At 36.9% G+C, this 27,967-nt stretch overlaps 1 protein-coding gene across 1 annotated transcript in view; it reads right to left on the reverse strand.

Annotated features, from left to right (window-relative positions):
* LOC120714903 (VPS10 domain-containing receptor SorCS1-like) overlaps positions 1–27,967 on the reverse strand; it is a 48,538-nt gene that overhangs the window by 11,799 nt on the left and 8,772 nt on the right. Inside the window, exons 2-17 of the mRNA XM_040001499.1 lie at positions 20,786–20,853; positions 18,556–18,655; positions 18,211–18,369; positions 16,791–16,864; positions 10,385–10,449; positions 9,731–9,849; positions 9,313–9,402; positions 8,309–8,488; positions 5,685–5,831; positions 3,874–3,976; positions 3,489–3,565; positions 2,755–2,846; positions 2,481–2,588; positions 2,041–2,158; positions 1,743–1,876; positions 600–713 (exon numbers count right to left, since the gene is read on the reverse strand). Coding sequence (XP_039857433.1) covers positions 600–713; positions 1,743–1,876; positions 2,041–2,158; positions 2,481–2,588; positions 2,755–2,846; positions 3,489–3,565; positions 3,874–3,976; positions 5,685–5,831; positions 8,309–8,488; positions 9,313–9,402; positions 9,731–9,849; positions 10,385–10,449; positions 16,791–16,864; positions 18,211–18,369; positions 18,556–18,655; positions 20,786–20,853 — 1,748 coding nt within the window. The remainder of the gene's footprint in view (positions 1–599; positions 714–1,742; positions 1,877–2,040; positions 2,159–2,480; positions 2,589–2,754; positions 2,847–3,488; positions 3,566–3,873; positions 3,977–5,684; positions 5,832–8,308; positions 8,489–9,312; positions 9,403–9,730; positions 9,850–10,384; positions 10,450–16,790; positions 16,865–18,210; positions 18,370–18,555; positions 18,656–20,785; positions 20,854–27,967) is intronic.

Below are 27,967 nucleotides of genomic sequence, written 5' to 3' on the forward strand. Positions count from 1 at the left end.
TGTTAGGAATAGATATTAATGCAAACAGATTTATTACTGGATATTTTTTAATCATATTTCCCACATATGTTTGCTGGTTTAGTCTTGTTTAATGACTAGTTTTTAAGCAGCATGTGACATGATGTTCAGTGTGGTGGGAAGCCTGTGCTATACAGCTGGCTTATTTTGGCTGACAGTTAAATAGTGGCAATAAATATAAGCAAGCCTCGCTCTTAATCTGAAGTAAGAAAATCAGAGGTTTGATCTTTTTAATTACCTAAACTCCACAAACGTCTCTTTCAAGCATGTTTTCCATCTGTTTTTAACCTTGGAAATTACATTGTATGAAAACTACTATTTTAACACAACAACTGGTGATTCATGAAGGCTGATTTGAAACTAACTAAAAACATTTGTGCATCTGCTGCTTGTTTTTCTGGCATCATTTCAATCTGGTTCTACCAGAAATCTCATCCTGTGAAAACTGCCACCAAGTGCTAGCTCGGTGGGGGATATTTGATCTCTCTACTATTGATGGTCTTTACTGTGCAATGTAAACTGCATTGACAAATAAAACTGAATTAAATCAAAAACATAATGAACAAGTGACTCAAGCATACCCTGTGGTGTTGAGAAAGCTGTCCCCTGTGATGCAGTCTCTAGATGTTGCTGAATGAACGAACCAGAAAGCTGGAGCACAGGTGCCATCGATCTGCCTCTCGAACCCATAGTCGCTGTTTCAGTAGGGAAAAAGACACTGTTATCAAGATTACGGATCTTTATTTATATCTTAAAAAAATACCCATGCCCCACACCAAAAAATAAAATAAAAGAAATCAATAACTACATGCATCCTTCAAACAGAAATGTTCTGGGCTAGAGAAAAGTCCCCACAGCAAAGCAGTATTTGAAGTTTTGATGTTTTTGGGGGGGTTGCATCAAATTTCTGAGGCAGCAAAAGCATTGTTTGTGTTAACACAAACACACAATTATAATACCTCTGCAAAGTATTCATCAGTAAGACTGATCTGTCAGAAATCTTTCATCATGATCAGGGAAACACTCTCTCAGGAGCCAGAAGTCATCTAGTAATAAAGTGGTGTTAAGCTTGTGTTATATTAGTTTGTGCTGCTCAATCAGCACCGGTTAGATGAGAAAGATAAAAGAAAGGATGAGACAGTCTGAAGTGATAAACAAGTATCGAAGCAATACTTGTTAGACGTACAGAAGTAGCTAATAATAGAGTCTAGAGTGAACCACTACTGCTATTCATTATGGAAATCTATTCAAGGGCACTTGAATCATGCAGCAATGAACCTGCTTTCATGTGATTGCGAAGGCCGGGCACCCACATTTTTCTTTATCTCGTGATCATGTGGTCACGGACTGGTGTTTAAACTTTTTATAATTGAGATTTTTCATACTTTTGCGATGCATATTATCATAAATATAAGTTTGGGTAACACCGTGTGGTAAAAGTGACATGATAAATGAACTGCACAATATACTAGGAAGCAGAAAAACATCTGTGTCCGTGAAACTTTTTTTTTATTATTATTATTACCAAGTTATGTCCTAAATTTACAAAAGAACATGACTGAAATAGGAATAACAAGTAGTGAATTATAAAATAGATCTTTTCAAATACTGTTCTTGTTGTGCCTTAGGTTTACTTCACAGACTCTGCCTCTGGAGATTGATAAAGTGTTGTGCATTGGATTTAATGAAGTGAAAAGAGTGTAGCTGCAGAGAAGGGAACTCACCACTCAAAATCCGCCTCTGTGCACAGGCAGGAATCTGACATCTGGGAAATATACTGATCTCTGGCCTTGACACATCGAACGTTTGCTTTCAGTTTTTGGAAGATTCTCTTCATTCCCATGATGCACACTTCACCCTGTGATTAATAATGCATCATAAACATTTCAGAAATTCTTTTTTTTGTTTCTTTTTTACCATCTTGCTTTTATTGTGCAGCTAAATCAAAGTGATTCTCTTGGCTTTAATCAATGGATGAATCTTCGCGTTATCATTAGTCAAATAGCAGAAAGACCCCCTTACCTCATTGTGCAACTGCCACGTCAGATAGTCGTCAGATGTGCACCGCTGTTGGAAAATGGACCGGAAGTCGATCTTGACGAGTTGCCACTCAGATCGATGACTGAAGTGACCGAATATTCTACACAAAAAAGTCAGAAAAGCAAGAAAATTAATCAAATGTGGGGTAGATCTGAGAAGAAATATGTGAAAAACCTGTAACTCCACTGATAATAATAATAATAATAATAATAATAACAATACACTGACTCTAACCCATGTTCTGCAGGAGCAGAGAAACCCTTCTTCTACATCTTGGCTGATGAAACCCAAAATCCATATCAAATAAAATCAAGAATATTGTGAACTCTTCTAAGTTTTCATCTGGGTAAAATATAATTAGCAAGGACGGTAATTAACTAAAATGAAACACATTGAGTCTTCATGGTTCCTTCAAATCTTACGTCATTATAAGGGTGTCCTCTCCAGGCTCCCCCAGCACCCCATCAACATAGAGCGGAGAGGAGGTGAAGCTATATTTGTCCCAGTTTCTGCCCTCATCAAAACTCAGCCTGAGGGAGAGAACAATGGTTGGATCACAGACAGACCAGCCACAAATAGAGCTGAATTCTGTATGAAAAGCATCAGAGGGGAAGCAATCCCCCCCCCCAAACTCCCTTGTTTTGAAGATTGAATACAGTCTCTAAAAAGATGTGGTGCGTCCTTGGAGAGCCTTACCATATGTGTCTAATTGGCAGAGGTGTGTGTCGGATGGCCACCAGAGATCCTCCTTGATTCAGGAAAAACACACTGTACTCTTCCTGAAAAACCTGCAGACATAATCAGCTCCACTTCATAACTCCAGAGAAAAATTCAAGTCTGCACAAAGTACAAGAACATGCATGTTCACACCTATACAACGAACAAGCAGGAACACACGAGAGTCTCAGCTGTGTGAATAAAGGAAAGCGTCAAGCGAGCGTTGCTCTTATTGTTGATATTTTTTTCAGACTTAAGCCAATGGCAAAAAGTCTAAATGCTCCTTTTGTTTTATTTGTTTTAAAGATCAGATATGCACAAGGCTGGCTGTCAAACTTCACGCCTTTGTTTTTTTTGTTTTGTTGGGGGTTTTTTTGAAAATGTGACTGCAGCAACAGCAGCTGAAAACTGAGGAATAAAAGTTGGCAATGAAAGCTCAGATTCCCTGTTTTGTTCTCTTCTTCTTTGTTCAGATAATAGCTCACTAAAGTCATATGTTTTAAAACTTTTGTTCCGTATTACACTCAGTGAATAGTCATGGGGAAGACGTCACTGGTTTCTTGAATGGATAAAAAGACTCAAAAGGAAAACCTGATTATACTCAACAGAGTAATACATTCAGAAAGCACTACCTATCGAGATGAAGACATTGTACAGGTACTAATATCACAAAATGTACCCATAGCCCTAATCTAACAGTTAATGTAATGTACCTCTCTCCAGGTGTTCCCAGCATCAGATGTGATGAAGATGCTGACATTAGCATTGGTCAGCTCAGGTCCAACCACGCCTGAATACAAAAGATTTTTAATCTCAATTATTTTAAGCATGTCACGTTTTCAGATCCGATCGTTAATTCAGAACCAACAAAAAAGTGCTTTTGTTAGTCGTTCCACTAAAGAACATGCAACAGATGTGCAGGACAAACAGATTTCCTTTTATATTCTAAATTGTTGTCAGCTAAGAAAGACAGAGCTGGAATTGCTTCTAAAAAAAAAACAGATGTGACTGTGTGCTGAAGGATGTGAGCAAAGACCAGCATTAAGGCAGAGCGTAAACAACAGTATGGATGTGCAAAATAATCAAATATCCTCTCACCTGATGCTATTATGATTCCTGGAGCTGAGTCTTTGCTGACAATGTTTCCCGAGGTGTAAGGATTCTCTGATACGTGAAGGTGCAGATGCAACGAACAGTATGGCTGTGAAACGCGAAGGACATTAGTTTTCCAAATCAAAATGAAACGTTAATATAGATCAGATCTATGCGCAGGAGATGACGTGAAGATTTGATTGTTATATACATGAGTAACTCAAAGCCCATATTTGGGCTTTTGTCTGTTGTAAAAAGACACAACAAGCATCAAAAATAATTACAACAACTAAAAAAAAAAACATTTTAGTTGCAGCTGTAGCCCAGTGGAATCAAAGCTCATGAAGCAATATGAGTCCCAACTAATGCTATTTCACATAGTGAGTAATGCTTAGTAAATATTGTCTTATTACAGTTCCCAGAATTAGTGGGAAATGGCTAGAGATAGAGATGCAGCAGTAGAGATAAATCTCTTACGAGTGTACGCTTGGTAGATTAAAAGGCAGTTTGGACGACAGAAATTGTTTGTGGGACCTTTTTGGATTAAGTGCCTCTTTAGATTTAATTTATAGAATCTAGAATCTCTCTAAATTAAAAAAAAGTTTTAATTTTCCTTTAATTTCTCGTTGACTAAGTCTGCCACTTATGCTTGTACTCCTTATCTTTTATGATTTGTATTTGCCTACCCTGGTGGAATAAGAAACAATGTGAAGCTTTGTACTGATTTATTTTTTTAAAAGAAAAGAAAGAAAAATAAAGCAAAAATGCAATAATGTGCTGCATTTTAGCACACAAACAAAAAGCTATCCAAAAATCTATGGTACAGAGCAATACATTAAAGTCGGGTTTTCAAAGCATGCTGGGATGCTATGCAAAACGTGAATAAAAATAAAATCCAGTGATTTTTAAATCATTTAATCACCACATGTTTAAAGCTAGAACTTGATGATTAAATCATCTTCATAATATTATAATAACATGTGACTGACATGGAAAAGCAGGAAAATGTCAGGAAACACCAAAGGTTAGGCAGCAAGTAAAATGTCTATGTTGCACATTCAATACTACAGAAATAATACTAAAACTTATATTGAATTTACAGAATTTACTCATGTCGTAGTTCCATCATCCAGTGCTTTGCACCCTATTCGTTCCCACTGCTGCTAACATCTTGTTGCATGAATAATATAAGCCTCTCCGGGACACAGACACACTCTAAAATTCAACATCTGAGTGCAAAACTGGAGTTTTTAAAGGGGATTAATGTAAAGAGTGGCCTGAAAGTGCATCACAATTTTTCGTTCGTGATTTACGATGATCAAGTGCTCATGCCTGCAGTCATTCCCCAGTCCCATATAGATTTGTGCAAATGTTGTACCCCTACTGCGTACGCAGTGCTGTAGTAATACTGTCTAGAGAGAGTGCGTACATACATGTTTGACTTCATCTAAGTTCTGTGCCAGGAACTGAGCAACACATAAGACGAAAACATGAACCTAGTACTCAGAGCAGTCTGGAGCCTGAGCTTTGGTTCATAGGGATTACATTTACATGTTTGAATATGACTAAAAATAAGGAAAGGTATGGTATGTTCCCTTTACTTGTAGTAATATGTATTGAATATAAATGAATACTGGAAGGTAAACCTAATCATAACAGGTCTCTTCACTTACTGCCACATTCAGAACTGCGTTGCTATGGCACATAGTTATCAGCAGACTTTGACCATGGTCTAGCATGATTCACTGCGGTATTTTTGCAAGCAGATAATGAAAATCCAAATAACCAAATGTACCTCTTGTCAGTGGCCCACTTACTTGTTCACAATAGACCTTGTTTCCTTGGAGATCGGTTGCTGGAGCCTGAAGAAGACGCCAGTCTCTCCCCTTGTTGTATGTGATATAAGTTTTCACTTGGTTCTCGACAACTTTATTTGACAGGAACACCCCTTTAATCCCGGCAACCTGAGAACATGAGAGAAGGAGAGCAGTGGGGGGAAAAATAACAAAAAAGGGAGGAAAAAAATAACCGTAAATTATTCAAACTTAAGTAAAGCTGAAGACCTAGTTTGGAAAGGAAGAGATGTCTGAAAGTGATAGTTTTTCCTGACATGGAGCACTATTTTGGACCATCTGTAGGACTCTGCAAAATCAAAACAACATATGGCACAGCCTTGAGATATGTCTTCTTCTTTGTATTTATGTGCAGAGAGATGCAGACTCTCACCTGCAGCTATCACTTGAGCTCACATTTCTCTTTCATTTCCACAAATCTTTGTCAAAGTATGAATGACCATTTCATATCTTCTACTGGTCACTGCAGCTAAGTGTTTCTGGGCAGAGAGCAGCATAACTACTGCTGATGGCTATCTTAGCTTTCAACAACATGATGCTTTTACTGCTGGCTAAGGATGAGGATAATCTAGGCTGATGTATACATGTGCAGCTGCTGCAACCTCGTAGTAGATCTGTCAGCACAGATATAATATGTTCAGGGCACTAGTTAAAGCCAGTATTCTGCACTGTGCCAATGCACCATCACTGACTGTGTTTTTGAAATGTGTATATGAATGATACCTTATCTAATGACTAAACCTGTTAAATGATTTCTTGTGAAACTGTAATGTTGCATGAAAAAGATGATAAAGCAGCCATAAAGTAGATATGAGAGAAGCACCCAGATGCTGCACAATGAATGCAGTGTAACATCTGTTTCATTATAGAAGGGGCATCTAAAACATCTCAGTGCACTTAAGGAAAACACAGCAGAAAATTCACAAGAACTCTTATGAAAGTTTTTGTCCATCTGTTGGTGCTTTACTTGTCAGAGTCTGTTATGTTGCTCAAGAAAGATCCCAAACCAGTGATTTGACTTTTGTATGGTACTCTTAGAGACACATAGTGTCTCCGTTAGCTCTCCCCATGTTGCCTTCAGAGTCCTCTTATAGTCAACAGTTTCAGTATATGGGTAAAAAAAAAATTAAAGTGGTTTTCTGATTATTCATCTAAAAAAAAATAATTCCTAAGCAGCATCAATTTAATGTTATTTAATGTAATTTTTTTTTTATCATTTTTTAAGGAAACAAATACAATCCCAAATTAGAAAACAAATTAAAGAAATCTAACGCGGTAAATATCTGACATTTTGACTTGATGAATGTGATGAAAGTTTGTGACTTTTTGATTTTCTGTCAAGCAAACCCTCTGTTGGGGCAAGAAACCACATTTGGTAACTTAAATAGACGTTAAAACTGGCTTCACTGTGAGGTTGTGGAACCATATAAACATCTCCCAGTCAGTCAGCAAACATCAGGCTAATGTATGTGACACATAGTGATAAAAATGCATTTGAATGCAATGCTCATTAATGCATCCAATCAGCAGTGGCTGGGAGTATTTCAGACTTTAGTCTTCTACATTATGTATTTCAATAGTTGTTCTAAATGTTGAGATAGGTGTTGTCTCTAGAAATTAGTGGAATTTATGGCTAAAAGTGGTGGCACTATATTTGATCATATTTCCATAAGTCCACTTTGAGACATACACCAGATGCATTTAAAGAGCCATATTTGTGTTATTAAAAAAAAACTCTTATAAATATAGGATAGTAGTAGTGAATAATACACTGAATGTTGCCACAAGTTCCTATAACATCATACAGTGATCCAGTGAGACATTTATCCCGCTTTTAGTCATTTTCAAGCTGTGAAATGTGTGATTTTGGTTTTTTGATACCCTTATAGTATTTTTATTATACTTCAGTTACATAGTGTTATTATATTTTATTACTGCTAAAATTGATTTAGTAATTCAATGTTTATGAATTATTTAGTTTTCCTTGATTTTCACATGGTTTCACCATGCTATTTATTTTTTTGTTTGTAGTAGAGATATACTTCACTGCTACTGTTTTTCTTCAAAGTGGGCTCAGTATTGACTCAAAAAAATACTGTTTTTTCACTTGAAGTATTCTGTTTGGGCACAACCTGTATTTGTGTGTATACGCATGCTCAGTTCAGTGTATGAACTCAAATGAACTTAGACCTTTGAAGAAAAGTATATATTTTTAGCCACATTTTGCAAATGTTGCCACCTTACAGCAGCCTGTGCCTGTGACTGGACAAGACTCCAGTCAAGAAAATGTTCAGAAAATAAAACGAGGAACCATATATGGTACCTTCATTTACCTTAATCTGGAACATAAAATTAAAACCATATGCTCCAATAACACTCTGGGGTTAACATTTTGAAGGAGCTCAATTAGTGCTCCATAAAGCATTCTTAAGTAGTAATGCGTTAATGTCAACACAGACAGACAGACAGAATATAATATATATATGAAATATATAAAAGGAGAAACTACAAAAAAAGCCACTGCCCTAATATTACAAAACCATGTAGTCAGATAAAAGCACCACCCCTGCAGCACATTCACTGCCTACCTCATAGAGGTCTATCATTATATTTCCCTCGGGACCTCCGCTGCTCACAACGTCCTCCAGCATCAGGGTGAAGAATAGCCCTCTGGACTCAGACATGTACAGGTTGTAGGAATCATTCTGGTGCCAGTCCTGAATCGCTGCCACCACTTGGTTATCGTCTGTACTGATTATCTGTAAGTCCTAAATAAGCAGAATTCATGAGTGGATGCCTCTGTGTGGATTACTTAACTACTCATTTGCCAATATGTTTCTTAGGAAATGGCTTAAAGAACAAGTAAGTGTAAATCCGCTTAGCGATGTGCACAAAGCTGCGAGCTAACAATTTGTCACTTCTTGACATCACTCAGTCTGGGTCTGTAGCAATTAGACCTAAGGCATTTCACGCTGTGCACTAAAAATGAAGCCAAGCTCCTTTTAATTTTACTGAATCTCTTATCCAGCATGGTGCACAAGATGTGCCCTTCCCAGAAAAAATGGTCACAGAATACAAGGCAGGATGGATAGATTTATTGAAACAACACTGCTGGAACTAAATCTCTCCTGTTGTTCTAACACAGTCTCTCAAACTGCTAAACCACCCTGCTGTGCTTGCAGTAAATGGAAGTCAGTGCATTTTTGTGCAGATGCTAAATTGACATTTTCTGCTTCAGAACATTTTGGGGAGCCCTCGGGAACTCCAGATTTGCTTTCTTTAAGTAAATGTAATTTAGGCGAAGTAGATATAGATGAGAAAACTGAAAATCAGTGCAATGCTATTAAATAAACAGAGACATAATTATGCAATCCTATATCATTTTTCAGGAGATTAAAGCACAGAAAACAATTTAATGGATCCGTCAGTAAATAATACTGGAAACAAACTTGATGAAAGTATTTGGAAATAATCACCCAACTAAAACTTATAATCATAGAACAAAATATCCCAGAGGAATAAATGTTTCATAGTTAAATTAATGTTACTTGTTCTTCTCAATCAAACACTGCATCCTTTCCAGTTACCTTACCTTTGGCAGAGTGTACTTGGGAAGCTTCATCGGGTAGAAAGCATTTCGTTTATAGGACACATAATGGACAGACTGGCCACCTACTGGCACCTACAAAAGCAGAATAGAGTACATTTATCCATAGTAAACATCCATAAACATAAATGAAGACACTAACTGCCCGAAGCTCGGGTCAAATAATTTATGCTGCCATCAAAACTCTGGGTTTGTTGCTAATTAGGCTGTTGTGCATCATGCCAGAGTGGCATTGTAGTAATACACAACGCTGCAATTTAATTTTTACCCCATCCCTTCACAGGATAATGGCCCCTTTTAGTTAATGAAAAACATGACTGTACATTAAGACGAGATTGAACACATTGGTTTTACAGCATTTAATTGTCTTTTAATGAAACCAGACCTCACAATAAAAACCCACCTGGATAAAAACGTATTCATCCTGAACCACAAGGGAATTAGGGATGATAAACCCAGGAAAAGGTTTGCTCTTGTTTCCATCAGAGCAATTCTGAAGTTTACAAGTTATGTACTGCGATCCTGTGGGTAAGCAAGAAATTAGTGCTAAAAAGACAACATAATACAGGAACAAACAACCTTCTGTAGCCTACAGTCAAGGCTTAGCAGTGCCTATGCTCATAGTATTAAGTGAAGCATAGAAGCAAAAATTTGGAAGCCAATATTCTTACTAATAGATAAAGTAGAGAGAGCTGTCCCAGTTTGTTAACATCAGCCAAATGAAGTACTCTCTACAGAGATAGGGCATTAACACACAAGGCCCTTATGGAAGTGCCCCCCTCTCTGCATTGTGGCCAAGAAAGTCGAGCCGAGTGCGCCAAGTCACAGCCCAGCCCTTCAAAATGAATAAGCTCGACTGTATGAAGACTTCATGTAGCCAGATGGGAAGAAGAATTTCAGCACTGACTACTTTCTTTGTTTCTCACTATAATAATAATATACTTAAATGAAATTATTCATATATATTTATTATATTAAGAAAAACATTGTTAAACTAAATTGTGATAAATCAATTTTTTTTTCTGTGTTGCCAAGGTAACATGTTGTTATTACTCACGCCCATCAGAGACGCTGATCTCCAGATGAATCATTCCTTGTTCTTTGTCCAAGCCCAGTCTGGACCTGTAACATCATGATAAACATTACTTTTTGTTTTATAATCAGTGTCTGTCCCGTGACCCTTAAGAAAAGTGAATGTTTCACATTGTCTGAAGAATTCCTCATTTATTTCTTACTCTGAAGCAGATATAAGAGCTACAGGCTGCCTAAAAGCCCACTTTCGTCTGATGTATGGGCTTTGCTGAAGCCTCCGCATGAAAAAGGTGATATTAGCTCTGGGCTCACTGAGCCCCACCTCTTCTCTATAAGCCTACTGTGCTCTGACTGGCCAGCTTTCCGGTGCCTGTAGTGAGTTACCATCCTTTGCTTGTGAGCACTGCCTCCTCCTGTTCCTGGTGAGGAGATTCCAAGAGCAAAATGTAAAAACAGAGATGAACACAAATGTCTTGTTCTTAACTACAAATGGCAAGTTCTCCAATCTATTCTCACATGTTCAAATTCAGTCTGGTATATGAGAAGATCTGCAGCAACAAGGACAGCAGCAGGGCATCTATGCTTCAAAACAGACTGGTTAAGCTAATTACCAGCTGATTGTATGATATAACACTGAAGTTTCAATCACAAGCAATATATGGAGACGTCTATATAAAAGAAATCTGTGATAAGCTTACTTCATCTCTATGAAGATGCAGAAAAAAATGTTCATGTCATGTTTGTAGCAATGGGTTTTTTGATTAATCATATTTGATTCTGGCTCTGACATGAATATTGAAAAGTTGTAAATAACAATGTACATTGTTTAGAAGGTTTACAACCTCCAGGCTAGAAAAATGAATCCAACACAAAAGTGTTTAAAAAACTGCCGAGGCCACTTGAAGCGAGTCAGTCCCCACAGACTGCTATAGCAAAATGGCCAACTTAGAAGCAATAAAAACCTTGTTTACAGCCTGGCACAGAAAATACATAATACACTGTTTTTTGTCTTTAGAGGTAGTCTCCTCCATCATAACAAATATATACTGGGTCTTTATAACTCATCCTTCTGGATTCTGGACGTGGCTGCTTTGACTGACGTGTGCTGATGCAGCCTGCTGAACACTATATCTGCCTGCTTGGCCTCATCGCCACTAATTCAAGTCACAGACTCAAGCCCTCCACTGTCTGTTGCTAGTGTCTTCTGGAGCATTTTCATGAAATAACCTGACTGACATTATGGCTGTGGTACAGCTTGTGCAAGAAGGTTTAGAAATTTGCCCGTTAGTGTTAAAGAGTTAAATTCTGGTATTTTACTAGTGTGCTACTAAACAAATTAGCAGGTACACATGTCTGTCCAGTAAGTTTGTGGTGGCGGTTTGTTAAACTTTTGCTTTCTTCTCTAAATCTGGTCACTTCTGGGTCCAAAAACTAACACGGCAGCAGCCAAAATGAGGCTTCATAACACAGAGCACAGAAAACAATGACATGCTGGGTACATCTATCTTTTATACACACATATGTGTATTTGGAAACTCCACGCTGCCAAACAGATGTGATATTGCTCCAAAGCACCTGGAGCTGCCCAGGCTTCCAGTTGGCCAATCAGAAGACAACAGGCTGTCTGAGATGAAGGACTTAAAAAGTTCAAAAGTAATATCAGCTTTTATATTATTTATATTTTATCAGATTTTTTTGGTGTGATTCCTCCAAAGCTACTACAATACAGACTGACAATAAAATATAAAGCAGCAAGCATTACACTGCATGCGAATTTAAGTTATGTATTAAACAGTTATTCCCAGTTATTCCCAGTAGTTCCAAAATCAAGAAGTTGTTACATTTAAATTGGAGTATTACTATTTTTTGTCACCACTAGTGCTGATAGTTGCTGCATATGTTCATGCAGTTCATGGTTTTTTTCATAAACTGCACGAGAACAACTAATGCCAACTGAGAAATAACTTATTTACATATTAATATAATTGTACTGACTTGCATACATTTGCAAAGGATTAAAAGTTAGTTTAACTTAAAGAACAGAATTTTCTTCTTTTTTTTTCTTTTTTCTTTTATCCCCTTAATAAATTATTTTGGGACTCCTGAAGCCCTAAATTAGGCTTTCATTGTAGGTCCCCCAATTTTAACATTCAGTGTTTTGTATCAAGTAGCTTAGTAAAATAGCAAGACAAAAAGCACTGAATATATTTGAATAAAGTGGAGCCTTGTACATAATCAGGCTGTAACAGAAACAAAGAAAACTGAGAAAACTCCTTAGTAAGCGCATTGAGCTCACAGTAATTGGTGGGGGGTTTAATGCTCTTAGAAGTGCAATATTTGTCTTAGATTAGTTGGTTGTCATTTAAATTTCATTAGTGGTCATGAGAAATAAGAGAAGGAGCAGTGGCGATTTTTAGGGTTTCATTTTCCAGGAGCAACAACATAGCAACCATAACTACAGACCTGATGGGTCGTTTGGCCTGTACCACTCGTTATCTGTAAAGTATACTTAGCTATCTTACTCACTTTCACTACAGATTCTTCACGGTAGCAGTTAAGTGAAGAGTGACTGGAGTGACCACTTCTTGTATTAATAGCAGCTGTTGTGACAGAAGATGGGTTTTCTTCTCATTTTCCATACTGTGTCTGAACTACAATATAAAAAGCTCCAATCCTGCTTCCCTCAGCACTCTGTAATTGCCTCACAGCTCCATCTCTTTTAATGGACTTTCTGTCAAATACTTCATCCAATTCTATCAGTGAACAGCAGCACTTGGTCTTAAATAACCCCTGCAATGTTACACTATGTCCCCCAATAACTAACGCCTTTTGGTAGCATTTTACAGCAAGGACGCAAGACCTTTCAGGAATTCATAGACCGCTTTGTGGTTGAGTAAACACATTAGATTAAAATATTTGATTAAAACCTTCAGAACTATAAGTAACATACCTGAATTAATAGTATCTAATGCAACAATTTAGGGAATTTTAATGGCAAAGATTTGTGAATTTTCAAATCATGTTAATGTCTTCATCATGGTGTAGGATGGGCTAAAGAAACTGAAGTAATGGCATTGAGCGATTTTGGTTGAATTCCAAATGTTATAATTACATATCAGAGCTTTCATTCTTCGTATCTTTAGCCTGGCCTTTCAGATAAAGAGGCAGCCTTGTCCTTCTTTAACACAGCAAAGCAAATGATAAATAGCAGCAGAAAATAAATCATATTCAACTTTTCATATCAGTATGCAAGAGGTCATGAATTCACGATAAGTGTTACCATATGCTTTTGCAAATCATCTTAAACTGAGCAGTGTGGGATGTTTTTTTCTTGCATATTTGGGTTTATGTATTTCCTTAAAGACAAAAGGATGTGCTTACACATTTGAGCACTGTAAATTAGATTTTTGATTAATCCTTTGGCATCACTCACTGTTCCAGATGATGGGGGGGGAAAAAATCAAACATATCTTTAAAACTGGGATTTGTTGCATTAACGCTTCTGTGTTAGTGAGGTGAATTCTTTATTTGGTTTTTGGTTTTTATTTTTTAAAACAAACAACTGTTATGAGTGATTTTCACACCAAACCTTGGGTGATTTGTGAAGAAAGACCATCTGCTGATGTCTTGTACAAACCTAAATTATGAACACATTCTCTGCTGAAGAGTAGCTGCAGTCTCATGTAAAAAAGAATTTGAAAGTCAAACATGTGTATTTATATACTAATCTACTGTGCAAAAATGTTCAGCTGCCCCTCATTTCTTTATATTTTGCTAGGGGATGTGGAACAGGTGCAGTAAACATACATGGATCTACAGTGTATAAGGTAAACTGCCTAAAAACACATTTCTAACAAGCTTGAAAGTCAATATTTGGTAGGATTACATTCACCACAGCCTGAATCCTCTTAGGCAAGCTATCTTGTAATGTTTTTGAATAATTTTCCATGCTTATTGATGGAAATTTAAAGCTTTTCTTTGAATATTGGCTGTTTTTTGGCTGGATCTGGGGAGGCCACTCATAACTGACCGTGTTTCACTGTGTGTTTGGGATCATTTTAATGCTGAAAAATTAAGCTGTTGTCAGTCAGATGCTTTCTAGATCATAGATTCTGCATTTCATCATTTTTTAATGTCTAATGGGAGAGGGCCCACCCACATCTACAATGAGCCCATTCTGACTGCCCATAAGAATATTGTTTTTAATTTTTAATGATCAGAATAACGTATTTAAATGCACAAAAGGCTAAATGTGAATTCTATGAAAACACTGATAATTGTGTACATACAGTGAGGATAAACTTTCTTTCTTTCTTTTATTATATTATTTATTTAGTTAAAATTTGAATGTCAGTATTTAAGAGAGTGAATACTCTATGATGGTCTTCACAATGGTGATAGATCAGGTATTGTTTTCATACATTATGCATGTGCATGTATTCACTCGTAATAAACACAAGTGGTAGAATAGTATCAAAGACATTAATTTTATGTGATTACAAGTTCCAGCCCAAATTAGTTTGGCCCATCCTTGCACTACACCTGTACACACTGCACACTACATCGAGATATGGCAACTTTTCAGCTAATTTGGCAATCAACTTGGTGCAAACATACAATTTCATTTGTAAAACTGCTTTATGTTTGACATGTATCACATATTTAGCTCAAGAAATGGGAACTAATGTGTTTGAGAGAGGATTTAGTAACAAAGTGCCTAAAGATACAATATAAAATTGTTTATTTGTCAAGTTGACTGGTTCATCCCTTCAGTTAGTTTTTTTGTATCCTTAGATGATAATTAGGTCAGTGTTACGTAGCATTTCTCTAAAAGTACTGGACTGAAAATGAGTGAAAAATAGCCTATAGTCTATAGGAAAATTATGAAAGACCTTGTACAGTACTGTGTGTAGTTCATTATTTAGGTTACATGGAAAGATCCAGTCTACTTTATGTTTTACACATCATTATAAAGGGATTATAACCTACTCTTGTAGAAGGGTGGTTAATATAATGCTGTGTTTTAGCCCTGAACATGGGACAGGATTTCTGTGTTGGCAATAAAATGTTTTTGTGTGACAAGCTCCTTCACCACTGCAAATTGTATTTTTAGTGTATTTTAAGTCCTTGTGGGCTGGGAGTTTGACGCAATAAATACCGAACTCACACACACACAGTCACTAAATCCTGTGGGCTTACTTCATGCAGCAGTTTTAGCTTATGAAGATTTTCCAACCTAGCTGCAAACTGAAGTACCTTTAACCCAAAGATGTCCATCGTTCTGCATTTAATTGTATTGACTAGAAAAAAACAAATTAGAAAGTTAACTATTTCTCCTGAACAACCATAAGCAATGAGGCTTGAGGATAAAAATATCAGCATCATTAAACAAGGCACAAAAATGCCTTTTTCATGACTTTCCCTGAATTCTACTTAGTCATTACCTCTTCCCTACAGATTTGTATTTACCATAATATTGTCAACATGATTTAAGACTAACAAAAACCTGCAGATCACTCCACTGTATGTCATTTCGAACTTCCTGATTAATATGGCTTTATTTATTTATTTATTTAGAGAAGAGTGTGAAGCCAGCTACTATAAAAACTGTCATAAATTTAACACATATCAGCGACCATAGTCCCTGTATCGGTTCCTAAGAGAAGCTCAAAAGCCCCAGGACACAACCTCAGTCCTGACTCTATGCATCAGGTACATGCATGCAAAAAAAAGGAAGAAAGAAAGGAAACCAAAAAAAGAAAATCTGATGGATAATGTTCGGGTAAGCCCTGATTTGTAACATACTATGGTAACCCAAAAATATGCCAAAAATATTTCATGAGGAGACTGCATTCGGTGGATCAAATATTTATAAGTGTGTGTAAACTAGACACAGCGCATTATGTAAAAAATAAAAAGAACGACAAGCAAATATAAAATATTTATAAATACAAGCCAAGCTCTGCCTTCCTGGAAACCTTGCTTGGCATTTGCTATTTAAAGAAAAAGGCTTTACGTTTAATTAATTTTTACCATTTCTGAAAGGACAAATGCAAACATGTTGTTTTTTCTATAACCCAAGGCGCTTCCTACAAAGATCTTTATTTAAAAAAATGCTTTACATGGCACTTTTGAAAACAAAGCCACAAAGTGCTTTACAAGACAAAATAAAAATGGCAGGCCCGAGCTAAAACTTTAAAAAAAAATGGCACACTTGAGACTCTAGATGTTAGGTTTAAATCTGACTTGATAACATTAATGTTTTGTTTTCTTTGTCATTACTGAAAACAAGCTGCTGACTGATCATTCCCCTCTGTACTACTGTTGTGAGCAGAGTGCTAAAAATGCACACAACTCAATTTACATATTTTGTGTGAAAATAATGCAGCATGTTTCTACCAGAATGACAAATGACTGGATGTTGATCTCACCAGTAGAATCTGTTGGGGACGACATTGTCATGCACAAGCTGCCATCTTCTTCCAAACTCAACGGAGACATAGAGCTGAAAAATGGGAAGGCATTAATCAAATGTCTACGGCATGAGGTACAGTATAAAGATGATTTTTTTCAGAATCTCTAAAAGGATTATTTCAAGATTTATGTCCAACTTTTTTTCCAAGCAGCTGCCAAATCTTTAAATTTTGTGGCATTAAGATTTTTAGTTGTTTTTTAAAAAAATACAGCACTGCTAAGTGCATGCTTTATGCAGAGATCCACCAGTTCATGTAAAAATGCAGTAACCCTTAGAAGCCAGATTTTAAAAATAAAACAGGGAATGGTGTATATCTACTGTGATGGCTTAAATAAGAGGGAAGTGATATACAAAGTGGTCTCTGAGTTAAAAACCACAGCGTCTTGTTCTTAAAGTAACACAGCAGGATTCCTACCTGACATCTTAAAATCCGTCTTGTAGCTGTCATTGTAATTTTTCTCCATAAAGCCATTTTACTTGTGTTCAAACAGTCCGAAAGCCTGTCATCTCTCCTTAATGACTGAGCAGCGTGCATCTTAAGCTCTCAGCCTTACAAGGATCGGCAATATCATTTTTGAGTTATCTAAGTACTTACAACTTTTAAAAGACATGACAGGCAATCAATAAATGTAAAATGAAACCCAGCTATAGCTGCGATAAAAGGAACAAGGAAAACCACTGAAATGTAGCTTTACAAAGACATACAGAATGACCTAAAGGCAAACGTCTCTGGAGCATCTTTATTTTGACCCATCTGTGGCTCTCAACTCAGCTTTCATCTTCCTCCCTGCATCATTTATCTCACTTCTCAGACCTTGACCGTTTTTCTCTCTGAAAATCAAGTCTTCCAATAGCAGGCTGGGAGTCCGAGTTTGATGCCTCTGGTTTTGAGTAAAGCAGACAGCAGGGTTCTCACACAGAGTAATGGAGGGTGTGTGTTTATGCTCGCTATTGTGTATGAGTGAGTTTGTGCATTGTTTGGGCATGTCTAACTTGTTAACTTTCCCCTGTGCTTTCTGAGGACACATCCATTCAGAGCTGTCTGTAGCTGCACCTTATGACCTGTTAAGGGCTGCAGAAGCGGCAGATATCTGTGCTTGTGAAGACCATGTTATGAGAGTTAACGTTGGCATTAAAATGAATGCATCTGGCCATGAAGGCAACCTATGTTCTGTATCATTTTATAGAGAGATTACTTGCAATGTGACCCCACGGTGACTTCAGTCTGGCAGAACATTCAAGTAAAAGTAACAAAAGAATAAAAAGCAGCAAGTAATCTGTATACAACAGCCCACATTCTCATATGGAGATGTTTTTCTGTCACATTTTCAGATTTTATTGTAACTATTTCATGCCATCTGACAGCTACACTCTACCTTTTGGTCATGGCTGTAAGCCAGGATCCAGTCTTCCTGCTCGGGGTGAAAAAGCAAGCTGAGGATATCAAAGGCTAAGCTGTATTTTTGATAGGACGCCCCCTCGTCAAGGCTAATGAGCAAGCTGCTCTCCACTTCTGGGTCGGTCAGCAACATGATCTAAGACAAGACAAGACAAGGGAATCAGCAGCCCACCATGACAGCATCCATTCCACAGGGCTTAAAGAGTGCTTGTGCAACAGACGCAAGGCACAGACTCCTGCAGGGCTGTGTAGGGTAAAAATCATAATAACCCTGCTGACAGACTTATGAATCCACGTACACGACATGCACGTTCACACTTACCTTCATCTTGTTGTTTGGACTGACATACAAGTAGCTCAGTATGGTTTTTGTCCCGACTTTCTCATTGAGCTTTTCATACGTGGTCCCATAATCAGTTGACCTAAAATTCAATTATAGGACAAAGTAAATGGGTTTTGCTGGAGAGAAGAGAAGAACAGCGTGACACCTACTAGTTAAGATGCTGATGGTATCATTAAGCATTTCAGGGAAGCAGAAAATTACCACAGCAGAAGTCGTGAAGCAATTTGCTAAATGAATGGAGATTTTTTAAATTATTAAAATAAACAATAAATCCAGTGTTGCATGTGTGGCTGGGGCATGATATTATTATTCCTTTTAATTAATAGTGGTATTATAAGTGTTATTATTGTGTTATTATTGATGCTTACAATTAATTACCACTCTGTCGTGTTTTAGAAATCAAATAAAGGACATATTTGCCTGAAAGCTTAATAATGGGGTTTTGAAGTCATTTTTTCATCTCAAAACAAAGGCATTATTTCAGATTTCATTTTGAATGCCTATTATTTTCACCAAAATAGATATCGGTTTTAGGTGGTTGGTGACATTTCAGTAAAAAATAGCCGTTGCACTGCATAATACAAAAAAAACTTGTGGATTTAGGATGTCTTAGAGGATAAACACCAGTATTTGATATCCTGGCAAGAGAATGCACTGAAATGTTGCACAAAACTTCATGAATTAAGAATGATAATAACTAGAAAATCACTTTGTTTCTTCAGTTCTTGATGACTGTATTAAACACCAACATAACATGCTGTATAGAAATGACATGTAACATGTCTAAATTGTTAAAATTCACTTCATTTGCTGATGATTAATTTATATTTCCCTAGGAACACTTGGAACAATATAGTGGAAAGAAAACTGAAAGAAAATGGCTGAAATTAAAAAAATATATTATCACTAAATTAAAGCAAAATAAAGCAGAGGATGTTTTGTAACAGGCAAATAAAAAAAGTAAATTTATAAGTATAAAGAGGGCAAGAAAAATGTATTTCGGGGCATGATAATTGTATATAAATGATGTTGGAAGGTTCATATGAAAACCACTTTTGGCTGCTCCATTATCCACAAAGGAGTCGCCACAGCGGGTAACTCCACATGTCAGATTTGGCAGATTTGTTACGACAGATGCCGTTCTTGACACAAGCCCAAACAGATCTATGTTCCCAAAGTTGAAAGGGATTGAACTTTCACTTGTTAGGCGAATATAAACAATGTAAAAATATGAAGGTCCAAAACTAAATATACATAAAACTTTACATAAATCAAAATCATTATACATACTGTGCATTACTTACTGTGTGGAGGTGTGGAGAAACACATTCAAAACAAGAGCTAATACAGTGCGTATGGTACAGGGGAAAAATATTACAGGACTTAAAAACCAACCATAAACCAACCATGCAACTATTCATTAAACTACATGCCTTAAAATGTTACTATTCAGTCCATCTCAACACTGCACTGGTAATATACAAAGCACAAAATAATCTACCTCCAAACTGTATTCAAAGGTTAAATCAAATAGGTGTAACCATTGTGGAATAGGTATGACAAGGAATTAAGATTGTGTAGTTCTCTTTTTAAATTCCAAAAACCAGGTGATGAACAAATGTAAAACCTTATTACTATTGTCTGTGAAACATTCGTTTTTGTCCTTGTTTACCATTTGTTTCAAATGTATTATTTTTCATTTGGTTTTTGTTTCAATGAAATCGAGTTAGAAAAGCATTGCCATTTCAAATATGCTCTGTATAAAGGATAGGCACGATAAGCTAAAGCTTCATCCTTCAACTATTCTGTCAGTAATTTGTGTTCCTCCCATTTCATTAAATTCTTTGTTGTCAACATTTATTTTAATGGGCACTTATTTTAATAACAACAAAAATTAAAATGCTTGTCATAAATATGTGGAAATGGATAGATTCAGCATTTGATGACAAAGTGTAGACTTTACCAACTTCTATTACACGAAATTAAATCTTTCACCTTTTACTGACAGGAAAGTAACTTGCGTCACTGTGGACACAACAATGACATTAAGTTAATGATTCAGTGTTAATGCCTTTGTGCTGTTAAATGATCTCTCCAAGGGGCCAAACAGGACATTAGACTGTGCAACTACATTAACATCAACATAACAGTAACATCAATGTGTCCTGCTGTATAACTACAGAGCGTAATATCAGAGAGGAGATCTTACCTCCATAAAGAACTCTCCGTTACTCTGCCAGAGTTAAAGTCGTAGTATTTTGTCAACATGAGAATCACCTAGAAAACAGATCAAACAGATTACCAGCTGTGAAGGTGTGTATCATCAGTTTTCAACAGCAGCCACAAAGTGTCAGATAGCAAACCAAAAGCCGCCCATGCATGTGTCTTTTAATCTCCCTGACAGACAATGCTTTATTAAAAACACAACAAAACCGTGATGCCTTGTCAACCCACTACCCCCGTACGCCATGAAGCCTTGTGCATATTCTCAAGGGAAAAAATCTGATCACATATGTATGATATACTGCGTTTTATATACCTATATATTGTTAAGACAGAGTAGAGGACCAAGAAATGCTACCACTGGTGAGCAATGACTAAATGAATAAATCAGTAAACACTATAATTTATTCTTGGCATAGAAAGGCAGACCTTAAAAATATATAGGACATCCGTTCTGTAGAGAGTCATAAAAAATGTCACTTACATGTGTGGTTTACAGTTCACAGGGCTTTACCAAACACATAAAAACTACAGATTTCCTGCTGTCTTTCAAATTAATATTAATAAACGCCTTGCTGTGGAATATCATTTGCCTGCTTTTCTCAGAACGTATCAAACCTTAATCAAAGCCAGTGTGTTTGTATGTGCATGTAATTACTGATGCATGAAGGCGTGTTTACATGCTCTTTACTTGTTTGTTTTTTTACTTTTTTTTTTAGTGAAGAAACGGTTTTACATATAATTATATATATTTAGCACAAACAAATGCAGAAATAAAAATAATGTCTGCTAAACAGTCATTGTGAGCTAATGAAGGGCACCACGTGAACAGCAGTTCACATGGTGCCCTTCATCCTTTACGCAAATTAACTGCTCAAGCAGTGCCCTTTGTGCACTAGGGAATCATAAAACCAGCAGCTCATATAACTCTCTCGGGAAGCCTTTTGAGGCATCTTGTTGAGCTTTTCACCGCTACCTTCTAATTATCAAGCGTTATGAGCATTTGGGGTGACATTCCCTATGATGACTAAGAACTTCATCATATTAACAGGAATTTTTAACTTTTTTTTATTAAACTTTTGCATATAAAAAGGCCAGACAGAACTCATTTTCCAGGTTAAAATCAAACAAATCCTTTTCATCTCTATTTGATAAATGTGCACTTTCAGGTGAATCATGTACCATATTTTCTGTAAAAAAATTAAAAAAAAATAAAAAAAAATAGTATTTTTCAAAGCTAAATTATTCAATATGAAGTCAAATCAAGTTTGTTCTCAATATGCTTATAATTCCTAAATATACTGTAGATGCAAAGACGTGTCACAGCAAGCGAGCGAGACCATAATTAGGTTGAAACAACAAAATAAACAGAGAGATAGCAAAAGGTTTGGGAGAAAAGCAACTTCAGAGCATCTAACAAGTCAAGAACACTCGAGGAGGTAAGCATATTATTGCCGAGGTTTACAATCAAGACCTGCCTTCAAAAATGGGCATACAGATGGTTTAGACAATCAAAGTGCAAACCACTGGTTACACTCAGGAACGGGAAGGCCAGATTGGATTTTCTGAGAAAACACCTAAAAGAGCAGGCACAGATCTGAAAAACATATTTGGACAAATGAAACCAAGATGAACTTGTACTAGAATGATGGGAAGAGAAAAGTATAGAGAAGGAGAGAACAGCAGCTCCTGTTCTGAAGCATACCACATTATTTGGTGGATCATGGTAATGTTATGGCATGGGCATATGAAACTGGACTGCTCGTGTTTGTTGATGTGACTGCTGATAGAAGCACCAAGATGAATCGTGAAAAATAGTGCAAAACTGATCAGGTAGTGCTTCACGGTGCAAACAGATAATGACTTGTAGCATACTACAAAGCAACCCAAGAGTTTCTCAAGGCCATTTTTCAATAGCCGAGTCAGTCACCTGATCTCAACCCAGTAGAGAATGCTTTCAGTTATTATGTACAAAACAGACAGAGCCACAAACAAGCATTAACTGAAGGTGGCTGCAGTATAGGCCTGGCAGAGCATCTCAGAGGAGGAAACATAGCATTAGACAGGCAGTCATCCAGTCCCTGTTACTTGAGTCTGTGCAAATGGAAGACTAAGTATTCAAATGGCTGCGATTCGTTAACAAAAAATAAATAAATAAATCAAGCTAAAAATCTGCATTTTGGTTACATATCAATTGTTTTAATTAAAATCCACTGTGGTGTACATATTTTTAAAAAACTACAAAATTCATGTACAGTAGTTATGTTTTCAACAAATTCTGGACTTTTTTTCAAGTACATATTGTTATTGTTATTATTGTGTTATTATGCGATTGCAGTTTACTTTGGACATTATATGACTGGGGTTGAAATCAGTGATCATTTGCTTTGATTAGCTGTCTACAGATAGGTTAATATTTTATCACAATTACTCTGAGCTGAATGGAAGATCCTCTCAGAGATATCATATTTGCAATTACTGTATATAACCTCTAAACAGCAAATTTAGTTCATTCTGCTCATGTTTCTCCTAAGAGAAAAACTCATTATCTGATATATTATGAATATTACCAATAGCCCACTGCCTCTACCTAACACCACACCGTTAATGCAGTAAATTGTAAATTCACGGTTTTACTTTCTTTCCAGACTGTATTCCCCCTATGCATAGGCTGAGACAGAAAACTCTGACTCTGCTCTTACCTTGTGCTGAATGTATAAAAATTCTCTTTATGGGAGGTAGTTCTAAGATAATCCCCACAGCTTGTTATAACTTTGTGTCCAGACTGGCTTGCAGAGATTTATGGTCTTCCAATAAAATGGCCTTTATGCCTTCCAAAAGTCATAGCCTCATGGACACTGTCATACACAATAAAACAACCTGCAGCAGTCTGAAAATTAGGACAAATTACACTCCCACCCCCTCTTCTGTATGGCAATTAACTTTATGCATTTCCTTGGAAAGACTCCAGGATTACAGCAAAATGTCATGTGTATCTACCTTCCTGCTGGCTGAAAAAGAGTCCTGTATTCTGAGTGATGCTGAAAGTAAGGTGAAACTTGATGGCTGCAGTTAACACGTCAATAAAGTGATACAATATTCACTTTGTTGGCATGTCTGTGTCAGAAAGGTGCTTAACATGTCACAGAAGCTATTAAATTGCTTTTTCAAACCACCAGATGAAGGCTCTTCTTTTAATGAATACACCACATGGTAATTTATCCTCTGAAAATGGTAAAAGAATCTGTTTTAGCACATTTTTACCTTTCAGTTTGAACAAAGGTACTCTGGCTTTGGTTCAGTCCTTTCCCTTGTTTTAAAGGGGAGAGGGGGTGAATAAGAAACAAATGGTGAAGAATAATTTTTCCCATGGATATAATAGAAATGCACCTATAGATTAACAGATGGATAAATGAAAGAAAAATAAACTTGACATGCTAGATCCTGAACGCAGCAGATCTTGATGTACTCAAGCCCTCACATTATAATAACTATTATTAAGTAACAGCAAATTGATCATAAATAAACCTAACAAACAATAAAATGAAAATGGTGAATAGCTGAATAGTAAACCAGCTTCAGCTTTACAATAACCATATAGATAATGTTACTGGACTGTATTTAGGTTTATGACTTATGCAGGTTGGTAGGTGGAATGGTTCATTTTGGTTTTTACCAGCTTTTAAAAACAACAACAACCATATACAAACATATACAACTGTATATAAGCACGACATCAGTGGCCTTGAGGTGACTGTTGTTGGTACAAATAAAACTGAATTGAATTGAATTATTTTTTGAGTAACAGATAGACCACATAACCTCCTTGGAGGAGATAAAGAAGTATCAGCACTATAGTCAATATTCAAACCATTCATGGTCATAAAACTGAAGCTGTTGTTATAAATACTTTTACAACAGTGGCTGGATGCTGGAATCAGTTTTTAGGCCCACGTGGACCAAGACAGCCAAAATCAAAAATTGGATTTTTGCAGATAAACAAATCTTGCTTCTCATTCAGCAGTCGTAAAATCATTAAGCAATCTGTCTGCGCTTGACTATGGGGATATTGTTTACATGCAAGCTTCTTCATCTACCTTAAGTCCTCTTGATTGTGTGTATCACAGTGGGGATTGTTTTTTATATATTTTACATGAACAAGCTTAGAAAAGATAGCATCATTCTATGATTTTATTTACAAGGCCCTACTGTAAAAACTCCTTGCTTGCATATGCTCTTTAATTAAATTTAAACACTGTAATTACGATGTCCAATCCCAGGACTGCTAATAATTTTAACATTAGCTGGACCTCTTGTTCACACACTGCACTGGAAAAACTGAATTTAAATACTTTGCTGTCAATAAATGGAAAGAGCTGCAAAAAGCTAGGAAACTACATTCTCTGATTTAATAGAAACATTTTAAAAGGTTATATTTATTTATCTTGAACTAACCTTGCATTTGCTTTTCTTTATTTGTGAATGAATCACGCGTGATGTGTAAGGTCAGTGTCTAAATAACAGATTTAATAATAATAATCAAAACCTTTTGCAGAGTGCTTATCGAGATCGTGTACCACCAGACAAACCACGCATGTTTACACTGCAAATCAACCTCAACCTACTCCTGCAGCTAAGGTGTGGCACATAGGCTGCAGTAACTCCAGCATGTTTCCAAAGTGGATTACTTGACATCCAAGTGCAAGCAAATTGATTTTTCAACTCTTAATCCTTTGTAAATCTTAAACCTTGAAGGTAAATGGCCTGGGATGAATTTGATCATTATATAAGAATGAATGGAGGCTTAATGGTGACTTAAAGAGCTTAGGGTGAAGAGATTACTGGTGGGAAATGAAGGCGTTGTATGCGGAGGGGTAGGGGCGGTGTGGTGGTAGAAAGCAGTGTGGGGATTCGGTTACTGAAGGATGAACACTTGAGACAAATGAAATGAGCAACAGAGTGCACACTGCAATTCATTCCTACTCTAACCAACCCGCTGATCAGGCCTTATCAGCTGTTGGAATTAAGACGCCTCATCAATAAAACTGTCATCACATTTCGCCACAGCAATTAAACAGATGGATGATTCCATAAAAGCAGTTGTTACAGGAGTTACTCACTGGAATATTAATAATAAAGACAAATATTACACATCAAAAAGTGGTCACTGTCGAAGCCTTTTTCCCTGCTGCATGCTCAAATGTAACACATCTGCATCACAAGTAAACATACGATCCGCCGTTAACACAAATACACAATTTAAGCAAATTTAATTACTGCATGTTGTCATAGGGCATCAAGATTTTGTGTAATGATGACGCTTAAAGGTGTGACAACTGGTGGCACTGATTTTCACAAATAAGGCAAACTAATTGGGAGAAGAAATGTGAGAACACCTAGATATCCACACCACAGAGGTGATAACAATGTTAGAGTGCACGCTGTTTAAGGAATGGAAAAAAAAAACAAAGCTTAGCAAGCAAATTCAAAGCTCCCAGAGGAAGCACAGCAGAAATTATGAAACTTCACTTTATGAAATTACCACATTAAACAGCATCATTTAACACCTTCAAAAAAGAAAGCATTGTCTAATTTTATTAGGGTGTTTATTGCCCTACGACACACTGCGCGGCAACAAAAGCCTCCAGGAGGGCATGCCGTCATACACTTCAATACCACCTGAGTGAGACACACAATGTACAGAGCCTTTTGTCTGCCACATCAATTTATATCATTTCATTAACAAAGGCAACATTTCCTCGTAGAGCAGATGTTGCGCTGGAGCTAGGTTGTTTGAAGTCAAGGCTGTTGGCTTTCCCGTGGATTGCAGGTCACTGCAATCATAAATTATGAAGTAACTGCTCAACAGCACTTTGCACAACATAAACTATCCGTGTCCTGATGAGAATGATGTATAAATACAAGAAGGTGTTAATCGGAGTAAATGTGCTGCTTGGGAATTTAAATTTAAATTTTAAATTTAAATTTAAAGGCTTTCTGACCGCTGCTTTAACAAGGATGCACATTTTACTTTCATTCTTGCAGAAATAAAGTTCATCTATGATGTACCTGATGGCAGTACTCTGTTCCTCTGGCAGACAGAAAACATCAAATAATCAGCATTTTAAGTGCAGCTTCACATTACAGCTTCGGCTTTTGAGCAGAGCAGCAAGTATGTGACTTTATTGGACTTCTCTTGCCGAGACAACGGAACTGTGTCGAAGTAGAAGCTCGGTTGGCAAGTCATCTGAAACGGCTTCCTTACTCTTTCAGCTTACGCTCTCGCATCATTTGCTTCTTCACCATAAATGAACGCCCAGGCTAGTCCAGCAGCTGGGTTGCAGCAGCATGCTAAGCTTGTGAGTCAGTGTGCACGAGGAGGGGGTCTGATCAATGCAAGCAAGATTAGACAGCAAGTGGGTAGGTTTCCAACTCAGCCAAAAAGTTACGCCCGCTGTGCGAGGAGGATTTGTCTTTTTCTTTTTTCAAAACTCCCTTTAAATCTTCAGCACTCACTTTGAAATTTGGAAGTGCTGAGTGAAAAGGTAAAAAATTGACAGTGTGTTGACAAACCTAAAAGCTCCCTGGACTCTTCAATATGTTTCCTCTGACGTAAATAAAGTAAAACAGCTGATCCTTCTGTTTGCCAAAATGCATCACTGTAAATCCAAAACGGAGAGCTCGAGTGAGCAAATCAAAGTTATGGTTTTGATTATAAGGCTTTTCTTGAAGCAGCCAGATGGTATATGAACAAGTAATGCAGGTGGCCACTGTAAAATGAAAGTGTTCTGAACCACAAAATGAGGTGCAAACTGAGCAATGGTCGACAAAAGAATATTGACAGCAGCAACCAACTGGCAGAGTGTTTGAGCTGGAGCACTGAGGCGCTGAGGCACACCAAGCAGCCGACAACTCAAATAGCACTTCAACAGTGTAGCAGTAATTTTAACATTAATTGTGAAGATATCTGTGCAAATGAATAGGCCAACTCTTTGCTTACCAACTGGTACTCCAATTATTCTGAAGCTTTAGCAGCTGCTCATGAAACAACACTGAGTCACAGTGGAAACAGCCAGAGCACACATAACAATAGCATGGACCTGCACAGCATAAGTTGTATTTAAGCAAACAAAAAGAAGTGCAAACAAAAAGATGTCTCTGTGACAAA

This window comes from Simochromis diagramma, unplaced genomic scaffold, assembly GCF_900408965.1.
Source record: "Simochromis diagramma unplaced genomic scaffold, fSimDia1.1 OVJJ01000421.1, whole genome shotgun sequence".
Lineage (NCBI taxonomy): Eukaryota > Metazoa > Chordata > Actinopteri > Cichliformes > Cichlidae > Simochromis > Simochromis diagramma.